At 38.8% G+C, this 23,420-nt stretch overlaps 1 protein-coding gene across 3 annotated transcripts in view; it reads right to left on the bottom strand.

Moving 5' to 3' along the window:
• Positions 1 to 23,420, bottom strand: part of Gria3 (glutamate ionotropic receptor AMPA type subunit 3) — a 272,274-nt gene that overhangs the window by 35,343 nt on the left and 213,511 nt on the right. For 2 of the 3 annotated variants that reach the window (XM_050118848.1, XM_050118849.1), the window contains exon 12: positions 17,305 to 17,503. In XM_050118848.1, the coding sequence (XP_049974805.1) occupies positions 17,305 to 17,503 (199 nt within the window). Of the gene's footprint in view, positions 1 to 17,304; positions 17,504 to 23,420 lie in introns of those variants that run through there. The other variant, XR_007588155.1, reaches the window with a different exon arrangement.

Here is a 23,420-nt window from a genome sequence, read left to right as displayed (position 1 = left end):
AAAGTCAGATTTCTATTCTGATTCAATTTACTGTTGGCTTCTTTTGCCAAGTGAGACTAAGCATATTCCAGTTGTCTGAAAGTAGCCTGTTTTTTCACTTCAGTTAGGTATCCAGAAAAAGTCTTCTGCACTCAGCTGCGATGAAATGTCACCACTAACATTTTGTTGGCTCACCGACTTCTTTTTTTCATTGCACTAAGTCCAGATGAAAATATACTATTATTTGCTGTTGTTGTTAACCTGGAGCCACATTCACTTATCTTGTTCATTTGTTTCACTCAACATAATGGGAAAATATCCATTTTCAGCGCTTAGAACAATGGCTGTCACAGAGTGTACTACCAGCAAAAGTTAATTAATACATAAATGAACAGTTGAAATGTAAACTCAGATTGTTTCACAAGGAAGTATAGATTCTCTACCTTCTCTCTACATCTATAGCTGAGAAAGGGAAAATGATAATTCTAAGGTAGCAGAGATGGAAGCGGAAAGAATTTGCATTCCATCATTGTGCCCCCTCCACACCAAGCTGTCTCTTAGTGGAGGAATTACTATGATGAGACTGATCCCAAAACGTCAGTGAACTGGTTGAAATAGAATTTTTTGACTCATTTTAAAATTATTATTCCCTTTTGGTTGCTCTTATATTGATGGTTTGTTATTTTGCTGTTTTGTGCATGCATAAATGTATTCTGATTATACTCTTGAATTATTTGCTACTGATGAGATTCAGGTAGAGGAGAAATCATTGCCTTTCTTGACGATCCCCATAGGCTCCAATGGATAGTGTACATTCAATTGACCTACTGTTTTGGTGCGATTTTCTGTGGCCTTAATCATCTCCACTGGTTCATTTTTTGGAAGCCACATACCTGAGTTAAAAGGCACAAATTAAGTTAAACCTGCTAGTTTCTCACAAGACTCTATATCCTACTGTTAGAGATAATGCCTTCTTCTTGACTTAGGCAAGTTACTTAAATTTCTTTAAGACTCTAATAGCTATCTTTGAAAAAGGGATAGGATAGTAAATAAAATAATTCATGAAAACTCCTACCAAAGGGCCTAGTATATTGTAAATCCTTAATAAATTAGATTATACACTCGTGTTCCTGTTCCCATGTCTTCACTGCCAGGATCGACTGTATCTCATGATACTGTTGGTCAAAAATAAATCCTTAAGTTTCTTTGGTAATGTATTTTGTTGCAGGAACAAGAAAAGTAACTAATGCAGGAACGACAGGCAGACAACATTGGGGTACATGATGGCACGTGTACAGATGGTGACAGATTTTGTGTTGCCCGTGCCACTGAGACACCGATTGAATCAGATCTCATTGACTAGATACTTGGTAAAAACGATCTCAGAAGGTCAAATGGGGTCATTAACTGCTCAATATTTTCACATTTCACCCTTTCCTGGGGCTCACCACTTTGAATAGTTGGCTTTAGATTTAAGTCTTTTCTTCCTTTCTGTTAGAAGTATTCCAGTAAGTATTTCTAAAGGCGCTATGCTGATTTTAAGAAAAAAGTGGCTGGCTGGGGTTTTGTCTGGCAAATGCACTGACTGTGAAAGCTGCAGCAAAATTGATTTGCTGGCATTTGCATGTCCTGGCACAAATATGCTGCATGGAAGCCCATAGAACCTTCTGGTAAATGAAGCAAGTGAGGGTGACTTCACAGAATGATTACGTTTCACTAAGATTCATCAATGGGGTCAAAGCAGTGGTCTCCATATGAAAAATGACAAATAAAACCACTATTTTTTTGTTAATCTATTTAGATAAGTACAAAAATAGCAACTTAATCTGATACCTAACCCCTAAACACACACCAGCATATTCATTTACACCCATAGACCTCATGCTTATGGACAGATCCCAAGCTGCCATTATTCTGCCCTAACCAGTATGAGTACTGTGGATCAACTACCTGGTCACTGGTGCTCTGGAAGGGCCTACCTGTCCACGATGAAACTTGCAGTTATGTGGTGTTTTTCTTTGTAGGACACTGGTCTTGATCTTACTCCGAGTTGGCTTGGGTACCTATTTATTAGCTATGTGATGTTAGACAAATCAGTTAATTTCACTAAACCTCTGGGATCTCATCTGAAAAATGAGAATAATAATAGGGCCTATCTCATAGTATTTTTGAAATGATGAAATCAAAGACTGCCAACAACAAATTTAGCATAACTCCCGACAAGATAGAAAACACCATTTAAGTTGCATCAGACACCGTGCTAGACACAGTAGGGAATGGTGGTATATAAGATGTGGTCCTTCTGTTCCAGAAGCTCAAAGAATTAGCAGAAGTGTCCTGAAACTGATCTCATTAGAGCTGCGTTATCCATGATGCTAGTTTCTGTCTATGCATGTCCTACTTGAAATGTGGCTAGTACTGCTAAAGAAGAGAATTTTAAGCTCATTTTTAATTAATTTATAATCAGTAGTTAGAGGAGCAAAGTCTTAGAATTGCAGCAAGAAGACAGAAAGGACTCCTTTTGTCTACTGTATAACATTCTCCTGCCTTTTGCTCTTGACGGAGGCAATGGTTGCATCAAATGGAGAAACAGACCTCCCACTTGCTTTTTTGCTCTGAATTTGCTTAGCCAGCCTGTGTTTATGGAAAGCCTCTCCAAAGAAAGCAAAGTTGTGTTATTTATACGAGCAAAAATTCCTCACACCCATGCTGAGACTTTCTTTTCAACTTAACCTATTTGTGTAAAATTGAAAATAAATGACCTCCCATGTCTAGGTGTGCTATGAAAGAATATTCTTATTACATCTAACCAAGAACCACACTTTCCTTCAAAGAAACAGATTATTACACAAGAAAATGCTTGTTAGAAAAAAATTGGGAAAGCTATTTAAATTTCCAGCCAACTTGGTACTCTTCCTCTGGTTCTAGAAGTTGTTATGTTGTTTGGACTGCGTCTCTTCAAGTCTCCTTCCCAAGGGAACAATTATAACAGGGATGAGCAGCCAAGAAGCAATGCTCAAAAATCCCCCATTATTTTTTCAAGAGTTCTTTCCTTTATCTGCTCTGCTAGATGGGTTGAGATGTTGTGTAGCACCAAAATTAAAAGCGGTAGACCTTCAGAGATACTTTCTTCTAAAATCTTAAGTGGCTTCAAAGGCTTTTACCCGTTGTTTGCACCCTAGGTTACATTTGTGTTAAGGTTACTGCTGTACATTTGCCTCAAGTCACCAGGGGAAAATAGGCTTAACATTTTCTATGGTGCTAATTCCCTGGGAATCAGGCAAGTTGAATGTCAAAGTCATTTGGCTTGGTTTCTGTCATACAGTCACCAGATACTTGGAGCAAGCTATTTCAAAAGTCCCAAACTAAAACAAATGCTTCCAAATTGTAGATTTGTAACTTAAACCCCTTTAGGGAACAAATAACAACAATAGAACAGGAAACAGAATAGTGAGCTGAAGCCAAGTTGCTTTTGGTTTACAGGCTCAACTAGAAAATTAGATTGCTTTGCATTCAGCCCTGCTACTGTTGAGCAGAAATAAAATCAGAGTCGGAAACATGCAGAGAGTGAGTGACTTTAGACTGCTTAGCCCTGAATGGGAGAGATTTATCATACCCGCCTCCAAAGGTCTTGAATCTTTGTGGAAGAGATGTGGGAAAGATGGGAAGAGCAAGAGGTGGTGGATGATTCCAAGAAAATAGCATCTTCCAGACACAACATGGCAGGTGTGTATGTGAACTCACAGACTATGACCTGCCCAGGCTTGAGCCAGACAAAATTCTTGCACAAAAATGGAAGTAAGTCCATAGTCCCTCCCCTAGCAAAGAAGTTATTTGCAATTGACAATTGCTGGAAAAGAGAAAATGAGTTTTCTCTAATGGAGTAACGCTGGGTTTATCAACCCAACTCCAGGGCAGGCCTCATGCTCATGAGCATTAGCTAACAAATTGGACTCCATGTTTTTAAGCAGCATTTTTTTCTTTTCTTTAAGAGGAAAGAATACGAAGTTTGGTGGATAGAAGGATCTGGGAAGAGTTGGTGGATAGGAAAGCATATGATAAAAATGTACTGTATGAAATTCTCAAAGAATAAAAGAGTTCATAATCTGAAAACTTTTTACAGTTGACAAGATCACATTATTATTTCATTTGACTTGAATTTCAGGTAGACTCTGATATCATCTTTTTTTTTTCCAGTAAAGATCAGTAGTCAAAATGTAGGAAGAAACCATAATGAATTTTAAAGGACTTACAAATAAAAGGAAATTAAAAGCAAAGATTGTGTTTCCAAATTTTATGTTTTTGCTAGTGCCTGAGAAACTTGGGACCTGTGGGATAATTTATTGGCAGTCATTGCTTTGAAATGCATTTCCCTTAAATCCTCATTTTTGTGCCAGCAACTTATCACCGAAGAAATACAGTAACTTGAAAAGCATGCCCCCTAAATCCTGAGCAAGAGTGTTATTATCTGTTGTTATTGTAGAAGAGTGGAGTAGGCCAATAATACATTTTATGTATTTCTCCTTTAAGATGCTTCTGCTTGTCTTCTATGCTGACTCCGATCAACCAGTTACAGACTTTTATCAGCTGGAATTACTGATCACTATCTTCCTTGCCTGTCCCTGCCAAGCGTGTCTCTACATGAAAGTCAACACAGTTAAGAACTGCATACACAGCCCTGTCTCAGCCATTAGGATAATTTGTGACCAAGAACCAGGCTGTTTTCTTCCCCGTGATTAAACTACTTGTTTCCATGAATCCCCCAAATTCAAAGCCATTTGTAAAAGTTCATTTCTACTAGGAGAACTTTTCTTTCACTGTCTGACATGTGAAAGCAGCAGAATATTTAATTGCATGCCTTCCTATGTAGTCATCTCTCTCTATGATGTGTAGCTTCCCCCCCCCCCCTTCAGTCTCAAAATTATTTGGAGATTGCTCCCCCTTTTTCTACCTAATGGCAATCTGCATTTCTACTGATTTATATCCAACCCATTCATTATCTGGTTGCTGAAAAGTATGTTATTAATGAGAGGCAGGTAGGAGTCATGCTGTCCTCCCCAGGTTTAAATGAATCCTTAAGATGGTATAATCAAACAAATATGCAAAGCAGGCCATTAGTAATGCACATTATGGTTACAAATTTAAACAAAATCAGGGAATGCAGAATTGTGAAGTTTCTCATTGTTTCAGCCTTAGCACCATGATGGTTCCTGCTGCATATATAGTAAGGCATGGATTCAAAAATATTGAAAATATGACCTGTGTGTAAAAAGGAGCATCCAGGATTAACTATTAGACTACCGGAATAACACAACCATGCCAATGTAACTGACTCACGCAAGTATGATCTAAACATCTTTGAATTCTTCTTTCCCTGGTCTGTACTGCTTTGCTTAGATAAGAGTATGCCTTATAACAGATAAATCTTAGAAAAGTTGTCATACAGCAGATTCTTTTTTTTTGAAAATCAAATTTTCTTTCCCAACCACTGCATGAGCTATTCTATGCTTATTTCAGAAATTCTCTGTCTAGCTTTCTCTGACAAGTAGTTAATGATCTCTAAACAGCAAAATGCATTAAGAGACTTCTGTTATCCAGGGAAGAATATGTCTCCAGTATGAATAATTTCCATTAATTTCTTTTGTTTGTTGTGAATTTTATGATAGATGGATTACTTAAAGTAGACTTCAAGCTACGCTGTATAGGTAAAGATTTGGAAGGGAATCAAAGCATTAATGTTTTAACTAGTTCTCCTTAATCTTTATGTTGGCAGAAGTGCAGGCCCAGAAATTGCTTGGGAAGAAAAAAAAGCCAGTACAAAGTGACTCAAGGTGGGGGGTCTTGATATAATGGATGTTCTGCAGCATCCCCAAAGTGCCAAGGGCAGAAAGAGGTATCCATGGTAACAATAAGAATCCCAGTGGAACAAAATGTGGAAAAAAACTGGACCAGCCCTACAAAAACTGAGCAGGTCTCTATGAAAGAGAGAAAATTACTCTCCAGCGATAGTAGAAGGCTCTTTTATGTACTCACAGTTTTTTCTTCAGGGAATGATGATACCCAAAAGAAAGCGATGAAGAGGGAGCAGGCTCTTTCTTAAATTTTTGTCAGAGGTACAAATGATTTGTGGATGAACACTCTATGTAACTCGTTAAGAGTTGTGGCTTAACCTTGTAGAGATTTTTAATGATTTCCACACTCATTTTAATCCATAAAGGATACACAGATTATAAAATTCATCAACTGCCTATATAACTACAGGTGTGAAGAAAGGCTATGCTACCTAGCCCCTGGGCAGAAGGGCATGTCTCTTCTGCTCAAGAACTGGACGTCTACTACCACCCTGTTGCCTATATTGAATACACTTCATGACCACTCTGTGGGTAGGAGACTTTGATGACAACAGTTATACTTCTATTTAACCAATACCCTTAGTATGTTTAAATGGCTATGGCAGTGTAGAACCAATAAAATTGAGAGACAGTTAAAAAAAAACTAGAGAGAGTTCATTGATTCATTTAAGGCCTGAAATCCTGCTATTGATCATATTACTGTTTTTTAGAAAGATGTATCACAGTAACCCTCCTTAGTAAAGGCAGCTTCAGCTCATAGTCCTCTTACTGGTCGGTCAAATCCACTCACTCACAGGAGGCTTCAGACTTAAATAGGGTCAGATAAAAATTGTGTGTGTGTGTGTAGGCTTTCCCACAAATAGGTAAAGGGGAATAAAGGATAGGAAGTGGTATATTAAGACAGTGCTTTTGGCTAAAGGGCAGGGGATTCTGGGCTTTGATCCCAACTTTCCCTTCTGTACTGCTTTTAAGTTCTGTTCATATTCCTGAGGTCACTGACTTCCTCTGGATTTTGAGCTCTTCCAAGTGCTCTGGCTCACACCTACACAAACACCACTGTCTGAGTTTCGAACTTAGAGCCATGGAGCTCCTTGTAGAACTGTCTCATCAGAAAAGGTACACAAAAGAACGAGGAAAGGGAAGGGTGATGCAGTAATAAGAGAGAGCTTTGGGCAATGATTAAGAATTCAAAGCTGCTGGTGGAATTCCTCATTGTGTCCTTTTTCATTTTAAAAGACATTTCGCTTGCCCAGAGATTCGAACCATGTTTTAACACTCGAGCTACCACGTGTGGAGTCCAGCTCTGTTTATCACTTACTGGTCTCTAGACTGGGGAATTCTGAAGCTTGGGATTTCCTTCAGCATCTGTAAAAACACTATTACAGGAATGGCAGGCTAGTGACTTGAATTGAATCCTTGGGATTCGTATGGCGGAAGGAGAAAACTGACTCCTTTAAGTTGTTCAACAAGCTCCACACACCTGCCATAGGACATGCATCCAACCCCTACCACAAGTACAAATGGAATAACAAAATTACATATACCGCTGCATAAACTCGGATCCCCTGAGATCCAACACATTATATGGGGAAAGAGCAACCTTCACATTCAGGCTTTGATTTATAAGTTCCTGAGTATTGGACTTATTCAGTCTCATTTTCTTTCTTTTTATGATTTTTTTTGTGTACTTTTCATTCTAGACTTGATGGCTTCTCTTTCCCCATACCGACTAGTATCTGGGGATAGTCGCCCAAGCTATTACCTATGTCATACTGACGGTCTTCACTGTTAACCGGTGTTTGGACCTGACTATCCACAGTCTTTCAGGAGAGGAATTTTGAACCATGGGGCTCCCTGTATGGTCTATACAGACGTTAACACAGCAGTCCTGCTTAAGCCAGAGCTATCCAGTCAAAAGGCAATGAAAAAGGAAGGGGGTTATCTGCCTCAAAGGACAAAAACGTAGGTCAAAATAAGAGAAATTTTGAGGTCTTCGGGTATTATTCACCTGTAGTTTCATCCCCCCATTTATCATTTTCCAGGGTTCTTCCTGTTCAGCCTGCAACTAAATAGAATCGCTTGGAATCACTACAGAGGTCTTTACTTAGGAACCAGCATCTTGAGTGGGGACATAAGACCCAGTATTCTGTATTTGAAACCAGCGTCTTGCGTGGGGAAGACCTAGTAGGCTGGATTTTAAAATAGCCCCCATCTCTGTTGTGGTGATGCATGGCTATAATCCTGGCACTTTGGAGATGAAGCCTGAAGAAGCACAAGCTCAAGATGAGCCTTGTTTATACAGTGAGGGCTTCACTCAAAAAAATAAGAAATGACAGCAAAATATGTACAACAGCGACAACAAAGATCACACTGCAGGTTGGGTTGGATTTTAACTGTAGTCCCAGGATTTGGGAGGCTCAGGTTCAATATTTGGGAGGTGACAGGTTCAGTTAAGCCCAAAAATTTGAAAGTAGTCTGTGCAACATAGCAAGATCCCTTATCTCAATAAAGTAGAATAGAATAATAAAATACCTCTTCAAGTGATTTTACATGCAGACATCCACAGACCGAGTCCCTTATTCAACATCTCTGACAATTGGCCATTAATCTATTCTTGAAGACTGCCAGTGATACAGTTCACTATGAGGACAGCCATCTTCTCTTTGGATTGTTCTAGTCCAGTGATTCTCATTCCGTGGGGCTCCTCTGGCCAATCTCCATCTCCAAATATATTTACATTATGGTTCATGACAGTAGCAAAAATATAATTATGAAGTAGCAATGAAAATAATTTTATGGTTAGGGTCACCATGACATGAGGAACTGGAATAAGGGTCACAGCATTAAGAACACTGAGAACCACTGCTCTATTAGAGTGTTCTTTTTGCCTTTTTCTGAAATCTCTATTTTTGGCTATTACATTTTGAACATTTGTTCCTGTCCTTGAGTGTCCAGCAGAACAAGCCCAATCTCCTTTTCAAATGCTCATTTTTCTAACATTTGGAAATCATCTTTAATATGTATATTTTGCTACATAGTCTCTTTAGGGTAAATGTCTTATCTAAGTGTAACGCTGGGAAACAATGTCAAAAACTTGTGATCCTGTCACTTTGAGTTAGTTGTTGGATACTTCCAGACAGCAACACTTTAAGTTAGGATCATGAGTCAACCATGAGAAGTTGTGGCTGTTTTCTGTATATCAGCTCAAAAACTGAAGTTGTCCCTCATGCCTCTATCTAGTACCTTAGACACCTTTCCCGGGTTCTAAGAAATATGGATTTATCAAAGTCTACTGGAGTTTATTTGCATTTATCCTCAATGTTCACCATTTACCCTGGCTCCCTTGACACTACTGGAGATTGAACCCATGCCAGCCCATTGCTCTATCACTTCGCCACATCCCTAGACTTCTCAAGTATCGACTGTGTTATTCTTAACTTTGTTTATAAAACTGACTGAAATCCAAGGCTGAGCAAATGGAGCAGAATCATTCTTTAGGCTCTGGTTCATAGGGCACTTTCTTTCCTCCTATTATAATACATAATAGACTCCGATAACATAATAATCACAAGCGTCCAAATTGTATGTGTGAAGGTGTCTTTCTGTTGGCCTTATGTGAAGATAGTGACAGTATCCAAACATTTTAAAATCAAACCTCAAGGGGCTGGAGAGATGGCTCAGTGGTTAAGAGCATTGCCTGCTCTTCCAAAGGTCATGAGTTCAATTCCCAGCAACCACATGGTGGCTCACAAGCATCTGTAACGAGGTCTGCTGCCCTCTTCTGGGCTGCAGGCATACACGCAGACAGAATATTGTATACATAATAAATAAATATTAAAAAAAAATCAAACCTCAAAACTGTGTAAGAAGGCTTTGAGTTCCTTTGTGGTTACAGCATTCTGAGTCTCTTTGTGGTTACTCCATTCATACTCTTTCCATGTTAAGGAAAGGGATTGTTGACCTTGTTTGAAACAAGGCCTAATGCAATGGGGTTGTTTTAAAATATGAAACATTTGCTATGAACTCTTCCTGCATTTGATCTGATTTGTCAAACTGTGTTTTGATTTTGCTTTTCAATGTCAGTTCCTTAGACTCATTTCCAAGATTGTAAAATGTTCTTCACAGAGCATTGTTTTAATGAACCTCATTTTCACATATTAAATGTAAATGATAAAATTAGAACTAAAATGAAATTTAGAGGATTTTTGACTTGAGTAACAATTTTCAGTCTACCCTCGAAAGTTTATGTATTGATTTCTACTGTAATTGCCTCAATGCAGTGATATCTTTTAGAGAAAACTTTAAAAAACACCTCTCTTATGTTTTGAGACTGTGTTGTGTGGCCCTAGCTGTCCTGGATCTCACTCTGTAGACCAGGCTGGCTTCGAACTCACAGAGCTCTGCCTGGTCAGGCTATGGAAAGCTCAGATTAAAGGTATGCTCCACCACTTTTAAACTCCCTCTTTTATAAACATATACACAAGTCATTTCTTGCAAGAGGATGAGTGATGGGTATCATAACACAGTGTACATGGGGTAGGGTAAGTATTTCTGATGTTTTATTTATTTATATATTTCAAAATAACTAGATGAGAAGAGTTTGGAGTTTTCTGACACACAGAAATGATGATATTTTAGGGCAATGAAAACATATTTACCCTAATTTGATCATTGCCCATTGCATATATGTATATGATTATAATATAATAACATATTCCTTAACTACATACATAATTATATGCCAAATTACTTGTAATATGAAATTACTTGTAATATTAAAACAAATGTTGTTGCTGAGACAATGTTCTCTTCAGACAGGTAAATTTTTTCAATACTTCATACAATTCTAGTATGCCCTTTTAACCTTCGTGGCCATAGTTTAATAAGTGTCCGAGTCATTAAAAAATGTAACACTTAAAGATTTCAATAGTGGTCACTGGAAAGAAATATAAGTCAAAACCAACCATCTTTGGCTAGCTCTTTTCATTCATAATTGTCACACAACTCAATGGTGTGTTCCATGAATTCACTACTAAAATGTATCCTAATATGGTCTATTATTCAGTCTCCATTCCTGTAACTTTAATGTGGACTTTCATGTTTGAGAAACACTGATTTGTTTCCTGTCCCCTAAAGCATTTTTGCGATTATTCCTGGTTTTTTTTGCCGGGGGGGGGGGGGAAGACAGATTCTCACGTGTCATATTTTCACATGACTTTTCTTCTTGAATTAAATGTTAACTCCCTAGAGAGACATTCCCTGAGTCCTTTCACCCTCAGGGTTCCACTTAAAATGGTCATATCTAATTTCAGGCCATTCTCCATTGTACCTTAGAGCTCTTAGCAGTTCTTAAAATTGTTCTACATACGTGGTTCTTTGCATGTTCATTGTTTCTCTCTACCCAAAAGAATGCACGTTTCTTGGAGGCAGGGATTTGGTCAGATTCCTATACAGTTTCCTAGTGCCTACATTGCTATAGTAGATACTTATTATTTATTTACTCTGGGAAAAATATAGAAGATGTGGATAATAGAAATGAGTATGACCATAGACTATCACATGCTTGCTTTGAGGGAAAAAAATCCAACCAAAAGTTTTGTTTGTGATTTGTCCTTTTTATTTTAAAAGTGGAATGCATCTAAGCATCCAAGTTCATTGTTCTTACAGGTTAAGTATACTGAGATGTTGAGTCTTACAGTCAAATATTCAGCGTCTTGCATGGTGATCATGAATAATTATAAATAATGTATTTGTGTAAGTTTGCCAGGTGAACCCAAGGAAAGCCTAATTGAACAGATGGGTCCTCTTCCCTTAACTGGAAGGCTATCAGATGATTTGACTTTGTCAGATGAAAAACAGAAAGTGAGCTCCGGAGATGAATTCTAGGGAAGAGACTTTTAGAGTTCTTGCAAAGATCTGGGAGTCCTGTGTGATGTTAATTACCCTGATGTCAGAGAGAGTTGGCAGCCTCAAGGAGAACTGAGATCTAACCCCCTTAGGCTTTCTGGGCTGTGAAATGCTCTCATAAGCAAGTAGGTTACCTGGGAGGATGAACAGAGATAGGCTAATAACCTCCATATGGTTGGGTACTTTGGGCAGATGGCCTGCATGCCACCTTGAAAGCACCTGAAGTTTCTAGGTGGTCTTGAAGGGCAGCTCTAAATCGTGCATGTTGAAATTGTCGAATTTGTGGGCCCCAAAGGAATGGCTAATGGTGGACTGCTTCGCAGATGAATCAGTAGTAATTTATAATTAGAAGTAGAAGTGGGACCAGCAGGATGGGGAGAGGATACAAATGAGCACCCCCCACAACCTCACAAGACTTAGAAGAAAAAAATGACATCTCTTCCACCAAGAAAGCAGTGGAAGATTTCTTATTCTATTTTTCAGAAACGCCCTTCACTGAGCCTTTTCTGGAGTGACTTTATTTTAATTGCCCCATTTCTGGGGACTTCTCTTAATATGTCCTGGGATTTATAGAACCCTTCATAGTTTTAAAGCACATTTAGTGATATGCTTTCACCCACCCTGTGAGGGAAGTAGAGCAGGGACTAGTATCACGGACAAATTTGAGAGTTGAGGAGCAATATCCTCTTTTGAAGGAAAAAATAGGGAAGTCATTGGTGGGTGGAGAACTAAAAACAAATTCATTCCGTTCTTCTTTTCTGTTTTATCCACAATGCATGATGTGAGTCTTAGCATGTCAGAAAGTGTAACAAATCGTGGAATGGTAGGAATTTACTGTGCATACAACATTCCTTTGAGTTTTATAAATGTCTTTCCTTTCTTTGCCTCCTTATTTGGATCCGTTTGAAGTTGTCAGAGCATGGGAAAACAATCTTCTTTAAGTATAGGTTTTTTCTTTTTGCACTTTTCTTTTTGACACAGGGTCTTATACATAATCCTGCCTGGCCTTAAATTTGTGGCTTTTCTACCCTCGCCTCCCAGGTGCTGGTATTGTCGGCATGTGCCACTGCAGCAGGCTAAGATTCCTCTACCACCGGCAGTGAAAACAAAGACCAACTGGGAAATGATACAGCTGAATGTGCTCTCTGAGTGAATATCTGCTTAGGAAGGGATGGGGAAATCCAACAGCCATCTCAACGTCTTTATCTCTTTTCTGAGGCCTCAGCATGTTCACCGTGTGGTTGTCACTTGATCTCCAATCTTGACCTATAAGGTTGATTTCTGACCTTTCCTATCTAATGTAGTATATGACAGAAAAGTAATACTTTTTTTTATTTTCTAAAACTACTATGTAGTATGTATAGCTTATATCTCCAATCTGCCACCAGTTTGTGTCAACTCCCCTCTTTCTGTTTTTGTCACGTGTTCTCTTATATTTGGCTTGACTGTATTCTCAAACATTAGCCACATCATTTTTTTGAGGCAATGGATCATTGTGTAGCCCAGGTTGACCTTAGGTAGCTATGTTTCTTAGGATGGTCCTAAACTAGTAACCCTTTTGCCCTAGTCTCCAGAATGCTGGAATGCCAGGTATAAGCTACCACGCCCAGCTTGTGTTTTCAAACTAGTTACATTTGGTTGAACCCACCCAGATATATTGTATGTCACAACTTTGATTGCAACATAGTATTAAGTGACACAAATTTTCCCAAAAATATTTTTTATAGTTTGATGTGCTACTTAGTATCAGGAAATGTAGAAGAAGTCAGGGAGATTAATGGTAACTTTTCCCAATCATCTCAAAATGTCAGCATACTCGGCACAGGTGTACTTGTGGAAGGAATTTGCTCTTTTATTCATGCACTTGAAAAATCATGTTGTAGACAGATACTGAAGAAATGTGGGGTCCAAGTGAAACTGTGTTTGTGTGGTGTTCTGCTGGACTTACACTGTGTTCTCCTCCAAACAAAGAAGGTGTCCTCAACGGTTTCCTACTAAAGGCCAGCCAATTTGTTTATCCGAGGACACAAAGGACAGTCTCCACTCATTGCACGGCATTCCTTTTATATTTACTTTCCTGTGTGCGTGTCTGTTCATGTGTGCAGGCACACTGTGTCCATTTTCAAGTGCATGAATATGTGTGTGTTGGCACTGAGTGTCTTCTTCAACTGCCCCCCCCCCCACCTAACTTTTTGAAGACATTCATTCAGTGTTCTTGGAGCTCGAAGCTTGTCTAGGCAGGTGGGATCAGGAGCTCCTGGATCTGTCTGTCTGTCTGTCTCTACTTCCACAGTGGTGGGGTTACAGGTGCCTATGCCCATATCTGGCTGTTTATGTGGGTGCTGGAAAATGAACTCAGGTCCCTATGCTTGCACTTCGCTGACTGAACCATCTTCTCAGCTCCTACATTCACTTTCTTAAAGGTTTCCCTTAAAATCCCTCCTTTTAGCCCTGAATCTGTGCTAAATGGCAATGTTGCCAAGCATTTGAAGAGGTAGTTTAAGGAGGTCTGAAGACAGAGATGAATTTGCGGTTGCTTTTTCCTCACAGTACTGCTTCTTAGTACAAACCTGTATCAGGTTAAACTTTTAGAAACAAGTGGAGAATTACTGTTTTGGTGTAGCTTTCCCAACCATTAGTGGTGTTTCTCTGGCCTGTGACAATAAAGGTGTCAGCTTGGTTTTTTGCATGTATGCCTCCACCTTTCACTGGGAGCTGCTGTCTAAGGAAATCAATTTTCACGTCCAGAGGGCTGATGGTAATATTCCAGATGCCTCTTCCACCTGCATGCATTTGCTCAGTTCCTTCCTGCTTTTCCTGATGGGGCAGGCCCCAGTGTTTCCATGACTTTATGTGAGTGTAAAACAACAGCTATGGAAAGCTTAGAAAATGAAACAAAGGGATCACTGAAAACTGCCATCATTTTAATGACAGCCTTACCTAGGATGAGTAAAAACATGTCCACAGGGCAATTAGAAGGGAATTTTCTTTTCTTTCTTTCTTTCTTTCTTTCTTTCTTTCTTTCTTTCTTTCTTTCTTTCTTTCTTTCTTTCTTTCTTTCTTTCTTTCTTTCTTTCTCATACTGGAAGATCTAGAGGGCTGGCCCTAGGCTGTTTTATGTTATTACTAGGTGGCCTCTGTGGTTTTGGGATGGTGTAAAAGGGAAGAGAAACGAGCTCATGTTATGTTTGTTAATGCTTCATGTGGTCTTGTTTCATTTTCTAAAATCCAGAAGGCATGCTATCGGAGCTCTCCATTTTTTTAAAAAATGTTTGAGCTGTTCCTAAAGTTTTTGTGATACCTCGAGATCACTAGGGGCTGAAAGTGAAGGGATATTGACTATAGCCATCAAGTCCTTGTTCTTGCAGGTTGGTTCTTCTGCCCCACTGAGGGCAGGTGGGGTACTCTGCACTGAGCAATGGAATAGAGAACATAGAGACTAGTAGGTTGGGTTCATGTATTGTATGAACACCTAGTATTCTCTTTCCTAACTTCATAGAACATTTTCAGTATAAGCAGTCTTAAAATATCCACATTTGTACACTACTTGGCTTCACTCATAAATCACCAACCGTTATTTGCTTTTGTGAACCACTCTACAGAGTTCTAATACTGTCACTAGTGACCATTTGGGGAAAAAGAAAGTGTCATTCAGGGGATCAGAAGTGATTTGCATTTTGTTACATCTGCCTGCTTCTAATCAGTTTTTTTTTTCTCAATCTTCATGGGAATTACTCATTGGCTGCCAAGGTCACAGTAGTTTGTGAATATTGGAATCCACAAACCAATTAGAATGGGATGGTAACTTTGTTCAGAACTGAATGTAGCTTCAAATCGACTGCAGCCATGTGATCCTCTTTAATGACACCATCATCACATGGATCAGTAGATACAGACACAAGGTACATGGGGGATGAGGCGGGGCCACAGTGATGATATGGTCGCAGTTTCAAGCTGTCTGCTAACAAATCTCAACAATGCCCCTTTTGCGAACAGTACTGATGGATGGATTTTGAAAGCTTAATGGAAATTGATGTTATGTATTGATTACCACTTAATACATATCTCCCTAACCTTGTATCATTGTTAAAGGAAAAATGCTTTTCTTGTAGAACAAATACCTCTTATCAGAGGGTCCCAGCTTGTTTCTTGATATCCTAAGTGGTCAATTAATTCATCCAGCAATCAGATATCTATTGAGACAGTGAGCATAAGCTCTGTTGAAGGTTGATACTAAACCAGATTTCCATGGAGCTGATTATGTGTTAAGTACTCACCAGATGGAAATCCCTGGCTTCCAGCCCTGACACATGTGAGTGATTTCATGGGGGGGTAAGGGACAGTTCCTAAATAAGCTCTTGGGATTGCCATAGGAGCCATATCAGTTCCAAAGGTGCTTAACATCATTTTGACACTGCTGCCTTAGTTGGGCATAATGGTCTATTCTGTAAACAGGAGGTAAAGGTGAGACATGGATAAGTGGAGGCACTGAAAAATCTTCTGTGGGTCCCAGAGCTATCCTCCTAGCCTTCTGGGAGTGAAACAAGTTTTAGTTAATTGCTGTAATGCTAAGAAACACACACCTCCTACTTTTCCATGAAATCTCATGACAGTGCACATAGAAAAATATTGCTTACTAATTTATTAAAACATGTCAGAGTAGAGACATCTGTTTACTCTTGACCTGAGAGGAAAAGCCAGTAATTATACGTGCCACCCAGTAACTTGTTTATTGTTTGTCGAGAGTGACAAAAGTTTTCCTGTCCACACTAAAGTGGTGTTTGGAACATTGCTACAATAGCTTATAGTGGCTTTAGAAGAGGGCAGTGGCACTATTGACTCATTTTAAGTCAAGCCCTTTTTTTTCTTGCTGGTACAACTAAAAATTTGAGTTCTTACCAATGGTAATGCAGTTTACAGAGCTTTACTAACTCTTGCTCATGAATAACTTTTTCTTTCCTCAATAAGTATTGGCCTTTAGGATGCAGAGGAAATTAATCTAGTCAAGAAATGAAAACAGTGATAAAGTGCTTTTGAAAAAAAGCCTTATCATCATGTATATCCTTGAAACAACTATAACACATTTCATCAGAAAACCAACTCTGAAATAGAATATATAATTTCTCTTAGTCCATCACTTGTCAGAGTCTTACAGTTAATTATCTAACTTGAGTGAACCACTGAGACAAAAGAAATCTTTTTGCTTTTATAAAAGCTAGACAGAAGTATTATTTAGTTCAATACCCTCATTATTTGAGTAAGAGGGCAAAAGCCTACAGAAGTTAAATGACATGCCCAAGGAAAAATACTCACTTCATAGCAGGGTTGAGATTCAAACCTTGGGGTTCAAATTCAGTACTCTCAACATGTCACCTGCTCTGTCTCCCATGAGTCTTAATTCTAATGGATAATGGATCCAGTTACAACTAAGCATAACAGTATTTAAGACACCGTCCTTTGATAAAAATTTCCACTTTCCTACAAGCCGCACTTAAAAGTACTGCAGAGTTGTCTTTGTGAAGCTAAAATGAAAACCAGCAGGCTGAATTAACAGCAAAGCACTTACTCTGAAAAATTCCTTTGTTGAACCAGAGTCCAGGGTCCCATATGCAATTTCAGTCTGCTTGGCTAAATCTTCAGCACTCTCAATGGGGGACACCATCCTCTCCACAGTCAGGAAAGCAGCAAGGTTTGCAGTGTAGGACGAAATTATGATCAGGGTGAAGAACCACCAAACCCCACCAACAATGCGCCCAGAAAGTGATCTACAAAACAAAACAGAGACAAGTCCAGACCCAGAGGGCCCAGATCTCAGTTTTTTTTTTTAAATCATTATCTTTACTTATAGAAAGAAGATAGATTTTTATCATAGGCAATGGAGGAGGGAAGTGATGATACAATGCAATCAAACAACAGCTCACGTGTTGACCACACCATGTATATGATGACATGGGCAAACACCCTTTGATCCTCTCCATGTTTTCTCTAGTTTGGATTTTGAATGTCTCCCAAAAGAGTCCTATGCTGAAAGTTTGGCTGCTAGGCTTTCTGTTGTGCTATTGGATCATTTAAGAGGTGGGACTTAGCTAGAGAAAGTTAAGTCACAGGATATGGTGTCCTTGACTGGAATGATAGGATCTAGTCCCTCCTCTCTCTCTTGATTCTTGGCCACCAGGAAGTGAACAGGTCTCACCAGCCACATGCTTCTGTCAGAATGTATTGCCTCACCAGATGCTCAAAGAAAAGGGGCCAAGTACTTATGGGCTAGAAATCCATGACCATGAGCCAGAGTAAACATTTCCGCCTTGCAGTTGGTATTTCAGTGATTCAAGACTAGCCCAGATTGAAAATCCAACCTTTCAGTCACATAAAATGCCTTTTTCTTAGCCCTTCTCATTTATAATGTCACATGACATGTTTGCTTTCTGTGACCTTTTCTGGGCACATATATGGAAGAACAAATACTGTGGTTGACCCAAGATCAATGACATCAAAGCTTGGGTGGTAATACCTAGATGTCTGAACTTCTAATATTGCACAAGTCAATACTTGTGGGCAATTTAGGGATCAAGTGACATAAAGCAATATGCAAAAGACAGGATCACAAGTCTTTTCACAGTTGAAGAGAAATGGGGAGATACTGGCAAAAGAGCACTGTTAATTTGAGTTCCATAAACTAATGTTGACACAGCTCTTTTGTAGAGCTCGTCACCCATGAGGCATGGAACCAAGTGATAATGTTCCTTTTCATCTTCACATAAATGGTTAATGAGGATCAGGAGATCAAAACACTTTCCCTTCACACATGGAGATAGTCCTGAGTGAAGAAACACCCTCTATCATATGGGTTGAGAGGTATCAAAGGTCCTCTTTCTTCTTCTGAAATCCTGAGACAAAGAAACTCATCCTACCATAGATTTCTTTATTGTTCAAACCACCCTCTATGTCTGCTATTCTCAACCTTATGGGTGGAACGACCCTTTTGCAGGGGTTGCATATCAGATGCAATTTGCAGCAGTAGCAAAGTTGCAGTTATAAAGTAGGAATGAAAATAAGTTTATGGCTGTGGGGGTCAGCACAACATGAGGAAGTATATTAAAAGGTTGTAGCATTAAGAAAGTTGGAACCACTGCTGTGTGTGGTCTTCTGTGCTCTCATGGTATTCAGTTAGCGTGGAAATGGTAGGTAAGGTTTAATTACTTGAACTTTTCCTTCAATGTTTTGATCTAATTATCAGGGACTGTAGCCAAATATGGATAAATTTTAAAAGGAAAATTTTGTCAACATTACTGTTTGTTGGATTTATGGGTAGGGTTGCTAAAATGTAGATTCAGGATATCTTCTTGCCCATGATTAGATGATTCCTAGATATCATTGGTGATTCTGTTGCAGGTGATGAACAGACTCAGTTTTGCCTGTGTATCAAGAACATCTGCTTGAGTCAAATCAAAACAACACAACAAAAAAACCCGAACCAACAAAGACATCAAAGCAAAACAAAAACCTTGCTGAGAGTCTCCTCTAGACAAGTTCAGAGTTCTGGGTGCTGGCATATTTCATAAAAATTTAAGAGTATAATTAGAGTTGTAAGTTATATTCCTCCATCACAAGTGCTCAACATGGAGAGGGACTGTGGAAATTCAGAGGGTAATAGATGCTCAACAATGGGTAATGACTTGTGATTTGGAATCTTTACTTCTTTTGCAGTATTGCTGGAGGCTGGTGTGGTCTATAGAAATTGAAATCAGCTCTGTAGGGTTTTATAAAACATTGCCGCATCATAATTAGTATAGTTCTAGTGCGGAGCACAGCTCCATCCCTGCTAGCTATGTTCTTCCATGCCTGGAGAAGCTCACAGAAAGAGCACCCACTCTGCTAGAAAGTAAAGAATAAGCGTAGGTGCCTGGCACATCTCCAGGCTCTGTGGGAAGAGGGCAGTTCTGGGCTGAGAACTGACAAATCCAGTTTTTCTCTGCATGTACTATGATTTTACCACTCTGAAGCAAATTCGAATTCTCGTGTCCCAAGATAACCCCTTGCTCTTAGCATGTGGAAAATCCAGCTGTTTATAGGAAACAGTCCGATAATTCTAGCGAGTGTTTTGATAAATAATAGTACTATTTACTGATTAATTATAAAATATCTATTTGATTATCTTCTAAGTCTGCAGTTTCTGTTGGTCTCTGGATGCCTAAAACACAGTCAAATATAATTACTCTAGCTTTTTAGATGTGAAAATCTGCTTTGAAACAGATTTCTTTCTAGCTAATAGCTACATCCTTACAATTGCATCTGGAAACATTTCTCTTTAAATCAGAAGAGATAAACACATCTGCATGAGTCAGAAAAGATTGTGTTGCCCTTCCTAATGCTAAAAGTATACAGAATATTTCAACTAGGAATTTAGACATTTTCATAATTATCTTCAGGCTTGACATATTCAAATTTTAAACACATAGACATATCTGACTCTGAAAATTACTTTACTGCACAGAATATTAATGCTTCAAAATGGCATCCGTGGCAGTAGGGTAGTAAAAACGATAAAACAAGTTGTCACTTATTGAACAAATTCTTTGTGACAAACTGTTCTAATTGCCTTATACATACCAACGTTTTTCATCTTCCATCTCTGTTGGCCAGGACCGTGTTACAGATAAGCAAGCTAGGGCATCTTATAGATAAAGAAACTGATACAGAGAGGAAAATCAGAAAATAAAACGTCTGTACTTCCATAGTAGGAAAGAGATTCCCAGGGTTGACGGTATGGCTCAGAAGATAAAGGTACCTGATAATTCGGCTTCCATACCTGGGACCCACATGGTGGAGGGATTGAACTGACTCCCACAAGTTACTCTCTGACCTCCACATACACACTATTGAATGCACACACACACACACACACACATACACACACAAAACCCTTCTATCCACTTGTAAAATAAAAAATAAATGAATAAGAATAAGGAGATTAAAAAACCTAAGAAGAGAAATACCCAGATATTTTTTAGTATAAAATAAACAAGGGTTGGATAAAAAAATTTATAATGGTGTGAAAATAATAGATTTTAAAGTAACACCAAGAAATGTTTGTCTATTATTATTTGTTGTTTATTTGGATTACACCGTGAAAGTCATCCTGATGTGGAATGATGGGTTTTGCTGAAGCCTTAGCTTGGAGTAATTCCAGACTTGGAGTTTGCTATGGGAAGAGGTCTATTACGCTATGAATACTAATAGCAGTTTATGCATTGCCTGCTTGAAATGTGGAGGAAAATACAGGAATTTATGGAAATTACATTGTGTCATTTTATTGAGGCTAATGGACTGTGGCTGTGTCTGTCTGGTTTTAAATCAGGACTGCACATCATAATCTGGTTATTTTGGCCACCTCAGTACTGACTCAGATCAGTGTGTGGTTTATCAGAATGACTCAGCTGAGATCGGTTGTTGACATGACTAAAAAGAAGCCAAAGTGCAAAATGGCCAATTTCGTGTCTTCTTGTCTACTTGTTATTAACTTTGGCAATTACATGGTTAATTTCATGGCATACAGTCAGATCTCTGCATCCTCCTGATCCACATCTACATGATCAACCTGCTGCAGATTGAAAATATTTGGGAAAATGCTATCTTTCTAAAATATGGACAGACATTTCCTCTTGAGATTCCCCAAACAATGGCCAAACAACTATTTTCTTAGCATTTACATTGTTTTAGGTGTTATGATTCATCTGAAAATGATTTACTGGGCATGGGAAGATGTACATATATTATAGGCAAAAACTCTTTGCCCTTTGATATAAGGGATTTGAGCACGTGCAGGGTTTGCCATCTGACAGGGGTCCTGGAACTAATCCATTATGTTGCAAGGAATGCTGGTATGGATGGGCATGGCAAATTTGAGAGAATATTCTTATAGAAATAATAAACTAGCCTTACAAATCTAAACAAATAGCTTCCGTGTGGTTAGTATAGAATGTAAACGATTGTATCTGATAATGTCTCCTTAAGACAGAAGTAGATTTGACAAAGGCTTTGGTGAAATTTACATCAGCCCTCTTCCATTTTCTTGGCATACATGCTTAAGTCTTTTTACTAAGGAAAAATGCAGTGGAACCCATGGGAAAGAAGCTCCGCAAGCAGTTTTGTATTTCTCTCTCTCTCTCTCTCTCTCTCTCTCTCTCTCTCTCTCTCTTTGCATTAATAAAACTACAGCTGCTTAAGCCCACGTTTCACATAGAGAATATACAAAAAGTGACTGATGGGTCAACCCCATCACATTTTGTAAAGGATCTATTAAAATAAGACAAGACTTTAGAGTTGAATTAGAAAGGCCTATCATTTCTCAGTACCTTTCTTTCCATTAATGCAGCTGCAAATTGCTTAACATTCATTTCAAGTAGTTTTGTTGCACAAGACAGATCTCAAGGTTAGCATAATGAAATGGCTGTAAAATGCTGCACACTTATGTTTCTAAAACACAAAATAGTGTGCATGTCATACCTTTGACAAAAGGGTAAGAGGTTTGAAGCTAATGAAAAGAAATTAGTACCAAAAGAAAAAACACATGCAAAATATTGTCAAATATATATATCAAACAATAGATAATGTTTTTTTTACTGTAATAGTAAGAAACTAGAGTCCCTACATTAATAATAAAGTGTATTTTGTGACATCCTGAAATAACAATAAAAGTGAACTATGGACCATAACCTTCATCCTGTAAGCAAATTTTGTAATCTGCACTATCCTAGCTTTATGAGATGGCAAAGGGTAACTAAACCTTTGCCTTCATGTAAATGCTTTATCATTCCTCTCTTCTTTTCCTAAAGTATGCATCAGTTCCATTCTCCATCACAATGCCAGGACGGTGATAGGCTCTTTTAAAAATGTGTAGAACCAGTCCTTGTTTCTTACAGTCTTCTCTGATGGAAATAGATAACCACACCCCAAAGACGGAAAACTGCAGCTTTTCAGCCAGAGTCATGAAATCGTCGTCATAAAAAATTCTGCCTCTGCATTATTCACACGACACTGCATTGCTGCTGCCGGGACGTGAGTTGGTGGTGGGATGAAGAGTGGCATGCACCATGAAAGGAAAAGGTACATCACTTAAGATGCAGCGCAAACTCCTAAGACCTTTTGTTATTCTACACACCTTTTCTTTAAAGAAGGACCTTTGTGTGGAGAGCCCATGTCTAACTGTGACAGAGCCCCTGCCTCCTTCTTTCAAAGGACTTGCTATCTTGAAAACTTAATAAAAAGTATCTTTGGAGTAATCTGTACTCAGAAATGAGGTTCCAGTTTGTCTATCCTTTGCTCTCCGGTTTCCTGTTGGTCATAATTCCCAGCCTTCATGCCTTCCACTTGGCTCACCCTCAAGTACTCCCTGCAGCTTCACAGAAAGTCAGCAGGGGGAGCATTTGTCTGGACTTAGACTCTAGACGGCACAAGTGGCTCTATCAATGTTTCACAAAGGAAACATATTTCAGAATTTAGAAAGTTATACTCTCTTGTCAATGTGAGCAACACATCACGGAACTGCACGCTCACAACACTTTGGATAAATGGAATCTTTAGAAGCACCAGATGGGCTCAAAAAGGAGAGGCTTGTACTGCGCTATCAACCCCCAGTTTTAGGAACTCTGACCAAATGCAATATTCATGGGCATATACACT

Source organism: Alexandromys fortis, unplaced genomic scaffold, assembly GCF_014885135.2.
Source record: "Alexandromys fortis isolate MF-2015 unplaced genomic scaffold, M_Fortis_MF-2015_v1.1 scaffold_114, whole genome shotgun sequence".
NCBI classification, from domain to species: domain Eukaryota; kingdom Metazoa; phylum Chordata; class Mammalia; order Rodentia; family Cricetidae; genus Alexandromys; species Alexandromys fortis.
Note: the sequence above shows the minus strand (reverse complement) of the source record. Positions and strands in the feature narration are given on the sequence as shown.